Raw genomic sequence first — 13,883 nt, 5'->3', positions numbered from 1 at the left:
ATTAAGAGGGGCTGGTGGAACAAAAGGTAACAACTGAATCTTCTATTTCTACCATCAGTTCATCCCTCACAGTTATTAGGTGAAGCCAAAATAGGCTTCCCTGAAGAGATGCGTTTTCAGGGATTGTCTATAGGCGATAACCGGACAGATTGGGGTAGGGAGTTTCAGAGGATGGAAGAGGCTTTGGAGATGAGCATGGGATGCTATTATTAAGCTTTGGCAATAAAACCTGGAAGCTGGTAGGTTTCTGTGCAGAGCTGCACCCTCTAGTTGTAATAAATAAGCCCCACTGTATGTATTTTGTCTGGTTCCTATAGAAGAGGCTGACATTTGCTCATTGGACGGGCCCTGTCAGCTGCTTTCTGCCCGACATCCCTTGATTGAAAAGCTGAAGGAGATTGGTGGAAAATTGACAGCTGAAAAGTGGTTGCAGCCACCGTCTATTCTGAGAACCAATTGGGCTTTTGTGGAAAGCAATATAAATGGTTTGCTTATATCATCAACACGGGCTGAAATGTTTTCAGTTTAACAAATCGTTTTTTTTTTCCTGCCTGTAGAATAATTTAATTTGCAGAAGCCTTCATACAGCATTGTCAGAATGACTGGAGCCTTTATTCTGCAAGCACTGCACAAAATATATACATGCTAAAAGGATTTCATTAGATGACTTCTTAAACCCAGCTTATAAATAAATAACAGGTTGGTTTATCAGTTTTCTCAGAACAATGGGGAAGAATCGGAGTGATATGCAGACTTCCTGAGACCCTCCCCCATCAGTAGGCCCTACTTAGTTGTGAACTCCTAGGTAACCTAACCTTATGGTAGAACTGTAGGCAAACTTTTATTTTCATTATGTATAGAGTAAGGGAGGGTGTTAATACCTGTCAGATTCCCCCCCCCAATCTGTGTCTCATTGCAGAGATTTCCCTTCACTTCCTGTCCCATAGCCAAACAGGAAGTGAGAGGAAATCCCTGCAAATTAAGGGAATGCCTTGGGGACGCGCCAGGTCACCACGACTAGTGTCCTCGTTGAAATAGAGGATTTTCCTTTTCTGCGGCCAACCCAAAATTGGGGATTTTCTTTTACTTTCAATGATAATAGTAACCAGGACAAAAAGAGGGTGAATCTTCCTAACAGCAATAAAAACTGACAAATATTCTAATCCCTCTCCACTCCATCCAAAACTAAAGAAAACGTTTTACCTTTAGTTCTACTTTAAGGCCCCTTTCACACTGGGGCATTAGAGGTAAAGCGTATTTGCGGGGTTATTCCACCGCTAGCGGGGCACTTTTACCCCAGCTAGCGGACGAAAAATGGATAAAACCACCCGCAAATCGCCGCTGCGCTTCACCGGTGGTATAGCCACGGTGCCAATTCATTTCAATGGGCACGAGTGGTATACACGCACCGCTCCAAAGATGCTGCTAGCAGGACTTTTACCGTCCTGCTAGCGCACCGCTCCAGTGTGAAAGCCTGCAGATCTTTCAAGGTGCTATTTTTAGCGCCTCAGTATGAAAGGGGTCCAACTGTCTCTGCCCTACACTAAAGTCCTTCTGCGCAGCCAACACACCACTGTCCTCATTCATAATACTGTGTCCAAAACTGTTTTTTAAACCATCCACAGAAAATAAAACCAACTAAAGAAATGATTGTCTTACAAGCTTGATAGCTGCCAAATCCTATAAGAATGTGTGCTACAGGCATACTGTACTTGGTGTCACGAGAATCCATCAGAGTTCTGTGACAATGGTTCTGGAACTATTAGTCCGTTGTGCTGATGCTTGTAAAGTTTAGTTACCTAGAGAAGAAATTGGCCAGACTTGAAAGCACGAGAGACTGACGCTTGCTGACCACACCAAGCAGCCTGGAGGGAATAGCTGGAGCTCCAAAATCAGCCTGAAAAACAAAAAGACAAATGTAAGGCTGGCCACATACATCAATGTAACATTTTTCTTAACCCCTTATGCTGCCATGGACATAAGGAAAAAAAAAGACAAAAATTCAGCTAGGCACAGCAGCACATTATGAAGCACTGCTGCGAATTGTAATAAAATGTATATGTTTTTGTAAGCTGTAAAAAAAAGGGCTACAGGAAAATCCTTTAATACACCACACATGCAATAACCCATTGTAAAGATTTGTGATGAGGCATGGTCACAACAGAACCCAACACTTCTTATCAAAGATTGGACACAGAGTTTCCAAGACGCAGCAGTGCTACGCCATCTGGATGGATCACTGATCAAGGCAAGTAAACTTTTCCATCACTGGGTACAGTTCTGCCTTTGAGGCGGTGGTATATCAGTGTGGTGTTATGCTCGCATCTCTCAGCTGACTGTAGCCCATATATTATATACCTCAGGGGCCACGCAATCTCAGCAGGCCATGTCAGTGAGTGCAGAGAGCTAGGTAAATGGGGTGGGGTTGGTTCCCAAATTCCCTCATCGGGCACAGAGGAACCCAACCACAGCTCCCATTGCTTTCTCTGATTCCCTCCACCTAACTGGGGTTTTCACCCCATGTGAAGCACTTTCCTGCAGTTCTTTTGCTTTAAAAGGAGGAATTTTCATTGGCTGTTAGCAGCTCACACCACCAGCTGGCTGGTATCCTTCCGCCTTTAGACCATATATGTTGTAAACTAAAATGTTCTTCTGGCGCACCCTTCCCACCCCTATTGGAGGATGAACACATTGAAGATCCATATTTGAAAGAAGTGGGGTCCCAGGAGGATAAAGAAGTTGATTAATCTTCTCATGAGGAGTCTAAAGAAACCCCCAGGGCCCAGGATTGTCTCAAACTCAGTGTTTTGTAGGTTTCATGGCTCAAGTGGTTTGAATTAAATTAAAATTGCCATTACCAAATCCACCTCCCCACAAGATTACCAGTTTGGGGTCTTGGTATCCACCTCAGTTCCCCCATTCATCCTCACTTGAAGGATGTTTTGTATGTGGACTAGAGCTCACCCTGAGAAGGGAGTTTACTGAACACTATCCTATAAAAGCAGGTTTACCAAAAAATGGGCTATGCTGGCTGTGGATCCAGCAGTCCCTGTGGACAAGGTGCAAGGAGAGGAGCGAACAGAAACTATCAATTCTGCCTTCTCCCACCCCTATTTCTCGGTGTCTGCCCCCCCTATACTTCAATCCCCAGCATGCAGCAGGTGCTGTGCCTGAGAAAAGAGATGTGTGGGTGATAGATTTAAAGTACAGCAGTAGCAACCACATCTGGCTGCATGATTGGTGCCCCTGAGTGAGATGTAAATTACCAGCCTTGGGTAAGTGAGCAGTTCACTGAACTGTCTCTATCTCCTACCCCCTGTTCTTCCAGGCGCTTCATGTCCAGTTAGCACTTAGGCCATGCAGGTGCGGGAAGGCATGTAATCCCATGTCTTCTTGCACCCATAGAGAAAAAATGCAATGCTGCTTAAGAATTGTATGGGGATCCTAATGGCACCCACACGCACTGGGAACAGTTGGGGTCAGGGACAACTGAATTACTGTTGGGGGATGGCTGACAGCATGCTAGTTGGATAAACTGATGAGGTTATTACTGACAGGGTTGTGATGCTTCTGTTTTAATCCCTTCCTGCCCAGCTCCAGAATCCTATTAGGGGCTCGTTCACATGTGCTTCGGTCTCCAAAGAGTAATCTGCGTTCAGATCACTTGTCAGACAACATTTTACAGTCCGAGAAGGGGCGTTGTAACACCTCATCACCACCTGCTTTAACCCCTAGAACCCCACACTAGTGCACTACATACAGTTGTGGGGTGCTTGCAGAGCCGCCTCATTGACTTGAATAGGTCACATTTAGCAGGCGTTGTGCCCGCAGAAAGCAACAGGGCTTTAACTTCTGCCATGACCCCAAAACACTACCATACTGATCCCGGTTCTTTGCTCTGCTGACCCCCTGTACACTATTCTTGCCCCCTGTCACCCGTCCTTGTGACTCCTATTCACTGCCCTTCAGACTCCTGTACACTCTCAAATGACCCACTACAAGTGTTAATTTTGCCTGCAAATTTTGATTTAGTTTTAGATCCCTTTCACACTGAGGCACTTTGCAGGCGCTAGAATGCTAAAAAAATACCGCCTGCAGATCGCCCTGAAAGAGCCGCTGCTGTCTCTCGAATGTGAAAGCCCCAAGCGCTCCTGCCCATTGTAATGAATGGGCACCGAGGCTATAATGCAGACACAGATTAAGGTGAGGCATCAGGCCTGCTGTAATTGTAATGTACACACTCGCAGTCTGCTCTGCTCTTTGCTCTGGGTGACTGGCAGTCGCCTCGTGAGTTGGAACTCGGGAGGGCTGGCTGGCCTGTAATGCACAGTGCTGCTCCCTCTGGTCTCTGGCAGTCATCACGGTGCAGTGTGCACACACAGTCGAACTTGCTTACTTGCGGTGACAAGCGGAAGCAGGCGGAGCTCCGTGAAAACCGGAAGTTCGTTCATGTGGGTAAACGTCTCTGCCTCACATTTTCATCTCATTAACGAAAACTGATTTGATTTTTGTCAGAGGGTGAAAATGTACTGTACTTTTCATTTAGCTTTCATCACTGTAAAAATGCCGTTGACTAAATCTGACAAAATTAACACTGCCCTGCTAACCCACAGTACCCTGTGCTCTACTGATTCTAGTTTCTGTATACTACCTTTCCATCCTATCCCCCTCTGACTCTTTTTACTGCACCCACACATCATACAGGCTAGATCTGGCCCTGAATGCCACTGTGGTGGCGTATTTATCAGTCACTAGTGAGGAACCAAGTCAACTAAGTTGCAAAACTCAGGAGGAAGCGCTAAGTTGGGTTTGAGCTGATAGCCATGTTCCCGCCCTGTCCACCGGTCCTTAATTTAGAAGGTATCTACGTTTGATAAAGTCTGGAGGGATGCAATGCATCAGTTGGGCGTGGCTACTGACATCACGCTGGGCCAGCCCATGTTGTCATTAAAGGATCTTCCTGGCCGATAACTGCTGCAGGATTGGGGCTTGTGAACATGCATTGTTTGTTTGTCATATAGAGTGGAACACTTTATTACTTGTAAATAAATAGCAGTATGCACTATGATGTTTTCTCCTTGTCCATGAATGTCATTCTGTGTTGGAAAGGACAAGTGGAGATTTCACATTTACATATACCTGATAGTTCTATACCACGGGGTGTTGAAGTCCTCTTTTAACTTTCCAAATTATGCAAATCACTTAGGTTAGGAACTGTACATTTGATACTTCAATAAAGCAGTTATTTTTCTTTGTCTCCCACAGATAATGGGGTAAAACTGGTAACTGTAAAACGTAGGGGTTATACTTGTACAGCTTGTAGTTCTTACCTGGACCATATAAATGACACGTGTGACTGTTTCTCCATTGCTGATATCAGGCTGCAGTATCCAGGCACTGGGTAGGATCTCTCCCCTTACAACATCCTTAGTAGGACGTGGCATGGACTCGTTATGCACTGACTGGAAGCACAAGCTGTAACATTTCTCCTGTGTAATACAAACACATTGTCAGAGGACAGACGATTGTGTAAAATGTGTGTAGCATTTATTTTTTACTTGCACCAGAAAAATGACTGGCTTAAAGAACCATCGTACTTTCATCTCCTGTAGCTAGGTGCTTCCTCAGTCTAGTTATTATTTCCCACCTGTCTTCTCCCCTTCCCCTGCAGCCAATCCGACAACAGCTAGGAAGGATGGATGTATCATAACGGCAACTTGTCTCTGCTCAGATTGCCTTCCCAAGACAAGAGGAATACTGAAAGGCAAGGCCTAGCTTCCTATCTCCCTGCATTCCCCTTCTTACAGCTTATCTGGATAAAGTGCTCTGAGCGGAGACAAGCTGCTGTTACGGTGAGTCTTTTTCCTAGCCGTCTGTTCTGCCACAGGAAGAGGGGAGCAGGTTGGACCTCAGAACTTGATTTGGGAAGCACCTAGCTATATGGGACTAAGTACTACATATACTTTGTCCCACGGGGGCAGAACAATGTAAAAAAAATTGTAATGAGAGTTCTTTAATGTATAACTACTTTTGTGCACTGATTAAGAAACCCCAACCCTTCTTATCCATGCATTTAATCAGATACATTTAAATATGTCCCACCAGCACTGCACCAGGCATGGTCAGGGATGGTAGAAAAAAGTCAGCACCATCTTAATTTAAAGTGGAGTTCCACCCATAAATATAACATTACATCAATGTAATTACAACATTACATTATGTCATTAGTCCTTTAAGAATTTTTTTTTTTTTTTTTAGATGCCTTCAAAGTGTTGTTGCTAGGCAGAATAGTTAATCTTCCCACTTCCTGCACCTAGGTGCTTAATGCTTCCTAACCTACACCGCACAGACTCCTGGGAATGTAGTGGGTGTAACTTTCCAGGAGTCTGTGCACTCCCCAGTCTCGAAGAATCATGTGACTTGGACAGTACAGGTGCTGAAACCTGATCTGAAACCTATTACACTGCTTGTGCAGCACTGAGCATGTGCAAGATCTGCACGGCTGAAATCCAGGAAGTCATACAGTCTGGCTTCATGATGCCCACACTTAAGATGGCCCCAGTCAATTTCTATTTTATAAAGTGTCTAAATGCTGTAACAACCTAACAAAACGGACCTTAGTTTACAGACTAACTTTACTAGAATACATTAAGCTTGTGTATTACAGGGGTATTTATATTTAAAAAGTGAAATTGCGGCCGGAACTCCGCTTTAATTAGCTAATTTAATACCATCTGTTTAATATTTAGATACGAGCAATGTGATTCTATTTAGTCTGGTAGTATCAGTGACATTTTAAAGCTCTCACCATAGACTAAATGGTACCAAACTTCACCTAAATTGGGTTACAAATACCATAGTCACATACCGGTAGTATGTGAGGTTGAAAAAAGTCCAATGTGTGTGATTATATGTCAGTATTACATTGTATAGCCTTTTATGTTGTGGCTGTTCAGGTGCTCATCTAATAGTTTTTTGTTTGTTTTTTAAATCGCCCCCCCCCTGCTGAAACCACCGCCTGTGGAAGGGAATTCCACATCCTTGCTGTACTTACAGTAAAGGAACCTCTACACAGTTTAAGGTTAAACCTCCTTTTCTTCTAATTTTAGTGAAAGATCACGTTTCTTATTAAACTCCCTTCCATGAAAAAGTTTTATCCCTATTGTGGGGTCACCAGTACGTTTTTTGTAAATTGAAATCATATCCCCCCACAAGCGTCTTTTCTCCAGAGAGATGCTGCATTTACCCACCCAGCTTAATATTTGTGAGTGGTGCAACCAATTGGAGCACAGCTTACAGGAACTGTGTAAGGCAGCCTTGTATGGTATAGCAACCAAACCTACAAAATTGTTAACTTATTAAAATGAAAACAAGATGCCCACTGTAGTAGAGCTTAATTTCACCTGAAACAAACCTCCAAGGCCCCTTTTAGATCTCTTGACTGATCCCCGCTGAGCAGGCAGATGGCAGGTCTGTGTCCGCTCTGCACAGCTCTGTCCTCTTTGGGCTGTTGGGTGGAAACGTACCGCCTATTCGTTTCCATCTGACCCGATCTGCCAGACAGATGGGATCCCCATCCGGCTGTTTTTAGCAGAAAAGATTGGATCTGATGTTGGCAGTTGTCAGCAAACACACATCCATTGACATCTACTGCTCCATAGAGAGCAATGGACGGTCTGCCTGAAAAACAGACAGGCGTACCCACTCGGTCCCTACACATGAAAGGGACCCAAGTCTTTATAGAAAATCAGCACTTACCTCTTTGGACTCCACAGTGATGCAACAGAAATCCCTGGGTTGCTTTAGGTAACAAAGTGACATATCCATCACCACATGGACTACAGAAAGAAAATGAACAATGAGACACCAAACTTCATATATTATGTATGTATTGAAAAAGTGCAGCACAGTCAAATTTTTGAATGATTGTGAGATTAAATTCACTCAACTCAACAGTAATGATCCGCTCCGTGTGTCCACAAAGCTCAGCGGGGATCCTCCATAAAATCCCCGCTGAGCTGGCAGCTGACAGGGCGGTCCCCGCACACTGTGCAGGGACCGCCCTGTCTTTCCTCCGCTCTCCCCTATGGGGGATCGGACGAACACGGACCGTATATCCGTGTTCATCTGATCCGGCAGACAGAAAAAAAATAGGATTTCTTCTGTCTGCAAATGCGGATCTTTGCGGAGGCGGACAAATTACGGGTGTCAGCGGATGTTCATCCGCTGACATCCGTAATCACATAGGGACCCATGTATGTCCCGTTTTCATCCGCAAACAAACGGATGAAAATGCGGACATACAGTCCGTATGTGTGAAAGGGCCCTTAAATTGAAGAGCAAGCACTACTAAATAATGGTGTCCAAATGCATCTGTATCCCTAAATGAGATTATGGTTAGACATGATCCCCGAATCGGGGTAGGGTATGGGACTTTAAGGATGCAAAAGGGTATATTGAGACTATAGTACTTATAGATAGTAGTTACTTTTGCCAAACCCACAAGACACAATGGAATGGTCGGATGTGTTTCTTAAAAAGTTTAACATTTATTCATACAAAAATTATTTAAATTGCAATACATCAGTATCCAAATCTTAAAAATAACAAGAGAAGTGCTACTTTTACAATCATATGAAAAATTGCTTCCTCGTAAGACCAGTGTTCTTTGTTCTACATGTTTCGCCCGAATACGGGGCTTCTTCAGGAACACACAGGCCACAATGATCTACATGAAATGCATAAGATGAAAAGATAATGATAATCAATGTCCAAACAAACGGACAAAAAAAAGACAATCAATAAATTTCATCTTATGCATTTCATGTAGATCATTGTGGCCTGTGTGTTCCTGAAGAAGCCCCGTATTCGGGCGAAACATGTAGAACAAAGAACACTGGTCTTACGAGGAAGCAATTTTTCATATGATTGTAAAAGTAGCACTTCTCTTGTTATTTTTAAGATTTGGATACTAATGTATTGCAATTTAAATAATTTTTGTATGAATAAATGTTAAACTTTTTAAGAAACGCATCCGACCATTCCATTGTGTCTTGTGGGTTTGGCAAAAGTAACTACTATCTATAAGTACTATATTCTCAATATACCCTTTTGCATCCTTAAAGTCCCATACCCTACCCCGATTCGGGGATCATGTCTAACCATTCTCCCACAACAGGTTTACTTTAACTTGTATTTTTAAAATAACATTGACATTTTAGCTTATTGTAAAACAAATACAGTAAAAACTTGGTTTGAGAGTGTTTTTAAAGACAAGCAACATTTTTAAATACATTTTGACTTGATATACAAGCGATCTCTTGATATAAGAGTAGTGTTATGTCACAAATGAGCATAAAAGAGAAGCGGGGCGCCTCTAAGTGTTGAAATATGGTTACATTTAATGAAGGTACAACATTTAGCAACATATTGCTACACTTAGAGGCGCCTCTCTTCTCTTTTATACCCTGTAGCTCCTGCTGGATTTTGTTTCTAATCCCCTTGTGGAGGCTTCAATTTGTAGATTGACATTTTATGGTCACATTGCTATAATCTTTTTGTATGGACTATAAACCGAAGAACCTATGAATAAATGGTTGCGGAACAAATCATCTGCGTTTCCATTATTTCTTATGGGGAAATTTGCTTTGATATACAAGTGCTTTGGATTACAAGCCTGTTTCTGGAACGAATTATGCTCACGATTTTACTGTACTACAATCGTTTTGCAACACAGAAATTACTATGAGTAACTAAGTAAATGATTTACCACTTCGCTACCAGATCCTCTTTTTCAGTGTTTGCACACAAGTAAAATGCACTAAAAGTTTTAGGCCTGAACATTACTTATTTTCCCTACACGCATATTTCGGAAAACAAAGACCCTGAAGAATAAAATGGCGATAGTATTTTTTTTTATGTTGCATGATATTGGCACACGTTTATCAAACACAAATTTTCAGTAAATACACTAAAGTTAATTTTAGCGGCACGCAAACGATATATTACAGTAAACAACTTGGGTATTGCAGCAAATGTCGGAGTGAGCACAATCATTCTATGGCCATCACTTGTGATTAACTCTAAATTGATAACCTGGAAGCCCACATTTGGCTTAACAAATTTAATCACAATTAAAAAAGTGGTGCGTTTAACCACTTGACCTCTGGAAAGTTTCACCCCCTTCAGGGGCCAGGGCATTTTTTGCTACTCAGCACTGTGCTACTTTAACTGGCAATTGCTTGGTCATGCAACACTGTGCACAAATGAAATGATATATTATATAATTTTTTTCACACAAATAGAGCTTTCGTTTGGTAGTATTTAATCACCAGTAGGGTTTTTTTTTGCTATATACACGAAAAAATACCGAAAATTTGGAGAGAAAAAAAAATTTTTTTTGTTTGTTATAAAATTTGGCAAACAAACCATCTTTCTTCATAAAGTTAGGCCAAAATGTAATCTGCTACATTTCTTTGGTAAAAGTAACTCAATCAGTGTATATTATTTAGCGTGTGTGAAAGTTAGAGTCTACAAACTATGGTATATATTAGGGTTGCACTTACACCAGTAAGCATTTGCACGTGTATTGATACTCGTGCAAATGCACCAATACCTGAAACTGATACTTTCAGGCTCGGTTATTTGAACTGTCAGTGGGTCTCACAAATTGAGGGTTAATATTTTTTTAAACACTGCTTGTTACAGTGGTGATCACTGCAACAACAATCGTTTGAACTGTCATGAATGGCTTTCATTCATGACTCATGGTTTACTATTGTAATGCTGTGATTGGCCACAGCTATCACATGGCCCAGGTACCATGTGATCAATGTTGACCAATCACAGATCATCACAATGTCGTCAAGAATGGATTCCATTCATGACTGTTTACTAGGCAACATGATTGCACATCAATCGTGGTATCTGGGCCAACAAAGCAGCCCAATACCAAACGCAATCCGCTGTGTCCGGTTGCAGGGAGTGCACAGTGCGCATGAATGGGGTGATGTACTGGTACACCATGGTGCCTGCTCAAGCCTGGGCCAGCAGTAAAACTGTTGGTTGGTCAGCAAGTGGTTAAAATCCTGTTGTACCAGCCACTGTTTTTTAAGAGGTAAATCTGCCTATGTGTAATGGAAAGTCAAATAAATTATCACAGCAAACCTCTAAAACAGCCTAATCTACGCATTAAAAATGTTGATGATCTGAAAACTTTAATCAAAAAATAATAATGTATACTGCTTTTACATCTCTGCCCTGCTTATTATGTGTGGTAGTATAGTAGTTCTTGTGCAACTCCCACTGCTTCGCCTCAACATGCTGTGGCGGATTATTCTGAACATGGAAAAGCAGTTCACTTTCCAGCGATAAGTGGAAACATTTAACGCTCTACTTCCCCATAAGCTGTGCTGTCAGTCAGTATCATGGACTCAACAAGAAGTTTGTAAATGTGGCAGACACCAGTATATTTCTCCAAAAAGGGGGCATAGGGTTGGGACTTTAGATGAGGCATATGATAAAAACTACCACAGGCCTGTAAATCTATAAAAAAGGGGGGGGTTGGGACTTTGAATGAAATGCGTTTTTAGCAGTATGCGATTAAATATATATATGGTAGGCATGTTTGGTTCCACTCTTGCATTTTTTTTGCTCTTCCAGTGCTCTTTTTTGATAGACCAACTATAGGTAGGGACGGGTTTAGGTGATCACCTGCCCCCTATCTATTGATTAGCACACCTGTGCTCCTATTTAGGAGACCTTAAAATTCATAGTTAGGAACTGCAGTACACAGAGTGCCTTGACGTTGGCCTGCAGCTTATACAGGTATTTGCAAATACATGCAACTAAACCTCTGTTTTTAATGCATACAGCTAGACAGATTAAAGGGTCACTAAAGGAAAAAAATGTTTTAGCTGAAATGACTGTTTACAGGGTATAGAGACATAATAGTTAACTGATTCCTTTTAAAAAATGATTAAAAATAGATAAAAAAACAATCATATATTGTGCCTGTAGTTTAGTTTCGTTTTTGCTGTTGTTTGCTGGTTCTCTGATGTACAGAGAGCCAATAGAGGGCAGTCAGCCAAAAAGAGCAGTGATACTTTGTCTAAAACTCCTCAGCACCAATCCAGTTTCGTTTTACACACAGTAAATCACACCTCCTTGATTAGTCACCACCGTAAGAAATCTCCCAGTACTGTGGTGATCAGGAAACAGACAACCAGGAAGTGTCCAGAACAGAGAGGATTTACAGCAACATCAAAGCAAAAACGAACAATGAGGACATGAAACCAGGACTGCAGTAAGGTAAAGGAAGCTATTTAGCTAAAAAAAAAAAAAAAATTCCTTTAGTGACCCTTTAATTTGATTTAGTGCTTTTTTGGTTGGTAATTTTAAGCCTGGCCATTATGGAAACATTTTTTATATTCCATATATATATATTTAATCGCCTACTGCTAAAAACGCATCTCATTCAAAGTCCCAACTCTCCCCCCCTTTTTTATAGTATATTTCTCCAATGTCCATGGAGGGACACAAATTTTTAAACAAGTTTCAGGAAGGTAACGATAATTAAAAATGAGAACATGAGTACGTGCCTATATTGTTTTAAAAACAGGAAGAAAAAAAAACACACACACACACACACCAACAACATTAATAATTGGCACTATTAATAAAATGATTCACTCTGCTAGGAACAAATTATATGAAAAAAATGGGTAAAATAAATCTCAAAAGCTGATATGTATAACTTGAACCGATACATTATACAGTCACAAAAAATAATAATAATCACTATTGTGAACGCAGTGGTGTGGAGCTTCAATTTAAATTCTCGTTATATTACACTACAAGCCAAGGAGACACTGGAAATTCTCTGGATTGTATAAGCCGCCTGCCCATGTACCGGATAATTTACACCAACATCAACACCCTAAGATTAGGATAACAATACCAGATGGATAACCCTACTGGTCCAGAGCTAGCTAGCTATCTATCCTCTTTCCTCAACGGTTTCAGGAAGGTGGGACACTGGCAAACAGAACAGTTGTAAGTAGGGTTGTCCAGATACCGATACTAGTATCGGGACCGATACCGAGTATTTGCGGGAGTACTCGTACTCGCGCAAATGCTCCCGATACCTAAATAGAATACTTTTTTTGTATTTATCAACATGTTCTATGAAAATTCTTTGAGTTTTTTACTACTGCGTGACAAGCAAATAAAACATTTTTATTCATTTTTACTCATTTTTATTCTTTTATAATGTCTTGAGTTAGAGTTCTTCATAATTCTAAAGAAAATATCCTTAGTCTGTATTGTGGTTTGAAAACGGTCACATGACATTTAAAAAAAGTATCGGTATTCAGTATCGGCGACTACATGAAAAAAAGTATCGGTACTTGTACTCGGTCCTAAAAAAGTGGTATCGGGACAACCCTAGTTGTAAGCTAGCCCCTTCCTATAGTCATGATTCAGTCTAGATTCTTTACTACACTGCTGCTTGAGTAAGTCTCTATATAGCAGCTATCCAAATCAGAATTTTCTCAGCATTAGCTTTGGCATACCCAGACCCCACTGAGCTAGACATGTGCGGCTAGCCTGGAATATGACCTTCAGACACTGCACTCTGCATTGTGGTGCTTTCCAAACCTCTGTGTTCAGATCTGTGACACAGTCCCAAGTGCGTTCCTGTCCCTAAAGACTTAGTGGGTAAGGCTGGTCAGGCTGAAACACTGGATGCTACCTCACCATTTGCACCAAGTGCCTTTTTCAAACCGCTCACCCTGGATTTGAAGTGACCTCCTCAGTGAGTGAGTGAGTGAGAAACTTGTAAAGCGCAACACATGCGAACTGAATCGCCTCTGGGCGCTGTATCC

General features: G+C 41.6%; 1 protein-coding gene across 1 annotated transcript in view; it reads right to left on the bottom strand.

The window, feature by feature from the left end:
• Positions 1-1,448: 1,448 nt before the first annotated feature.
• The window catches only part of STARD9 (StAR related lipid transfer domain containing 9), a 194,258-nt gene continuing 181,823 nt past the window's right edge, over positions 1,449-13,883 (bottom strand). The window contains exons 31-33 of the mRNA XM_040332736.1: positions 7,759-7,838; positions 5,331-5,489; positions 1,449-1,897 (exon numbers count right to left, since the gene is read on the bottom strand). Coding sequence (XP_040188670.1) covers positions 1,796-1,897; positions 5,331-5,489; positions 7,759-7,838 — 341 coding nt within the window. The 3' untranslated portion in view covers positions 1,449-1,795. The remainder of the gene's footprint in view (positions 1,898-5,330; positions 5,490-7,758; positions 7,839-13,883) is intronic.

Source organism: Rana temporaria, chromosome 13 (genome assembly GCF_905171775.1).
Source record: "Rana temporaria chromosome 13, aRanTem1.1, whole genome shotgun sequence".
Lineage (NCBI taxonomy): Eukaryota > Metazoa > Chordata > Amphibia > Anura > Ranidae > Rana > Rana temporaria.
Note: the sequence above shows the minus strand (reverse complement) of the source record. Positions and strands in the feature narration are given on the sequence as shown.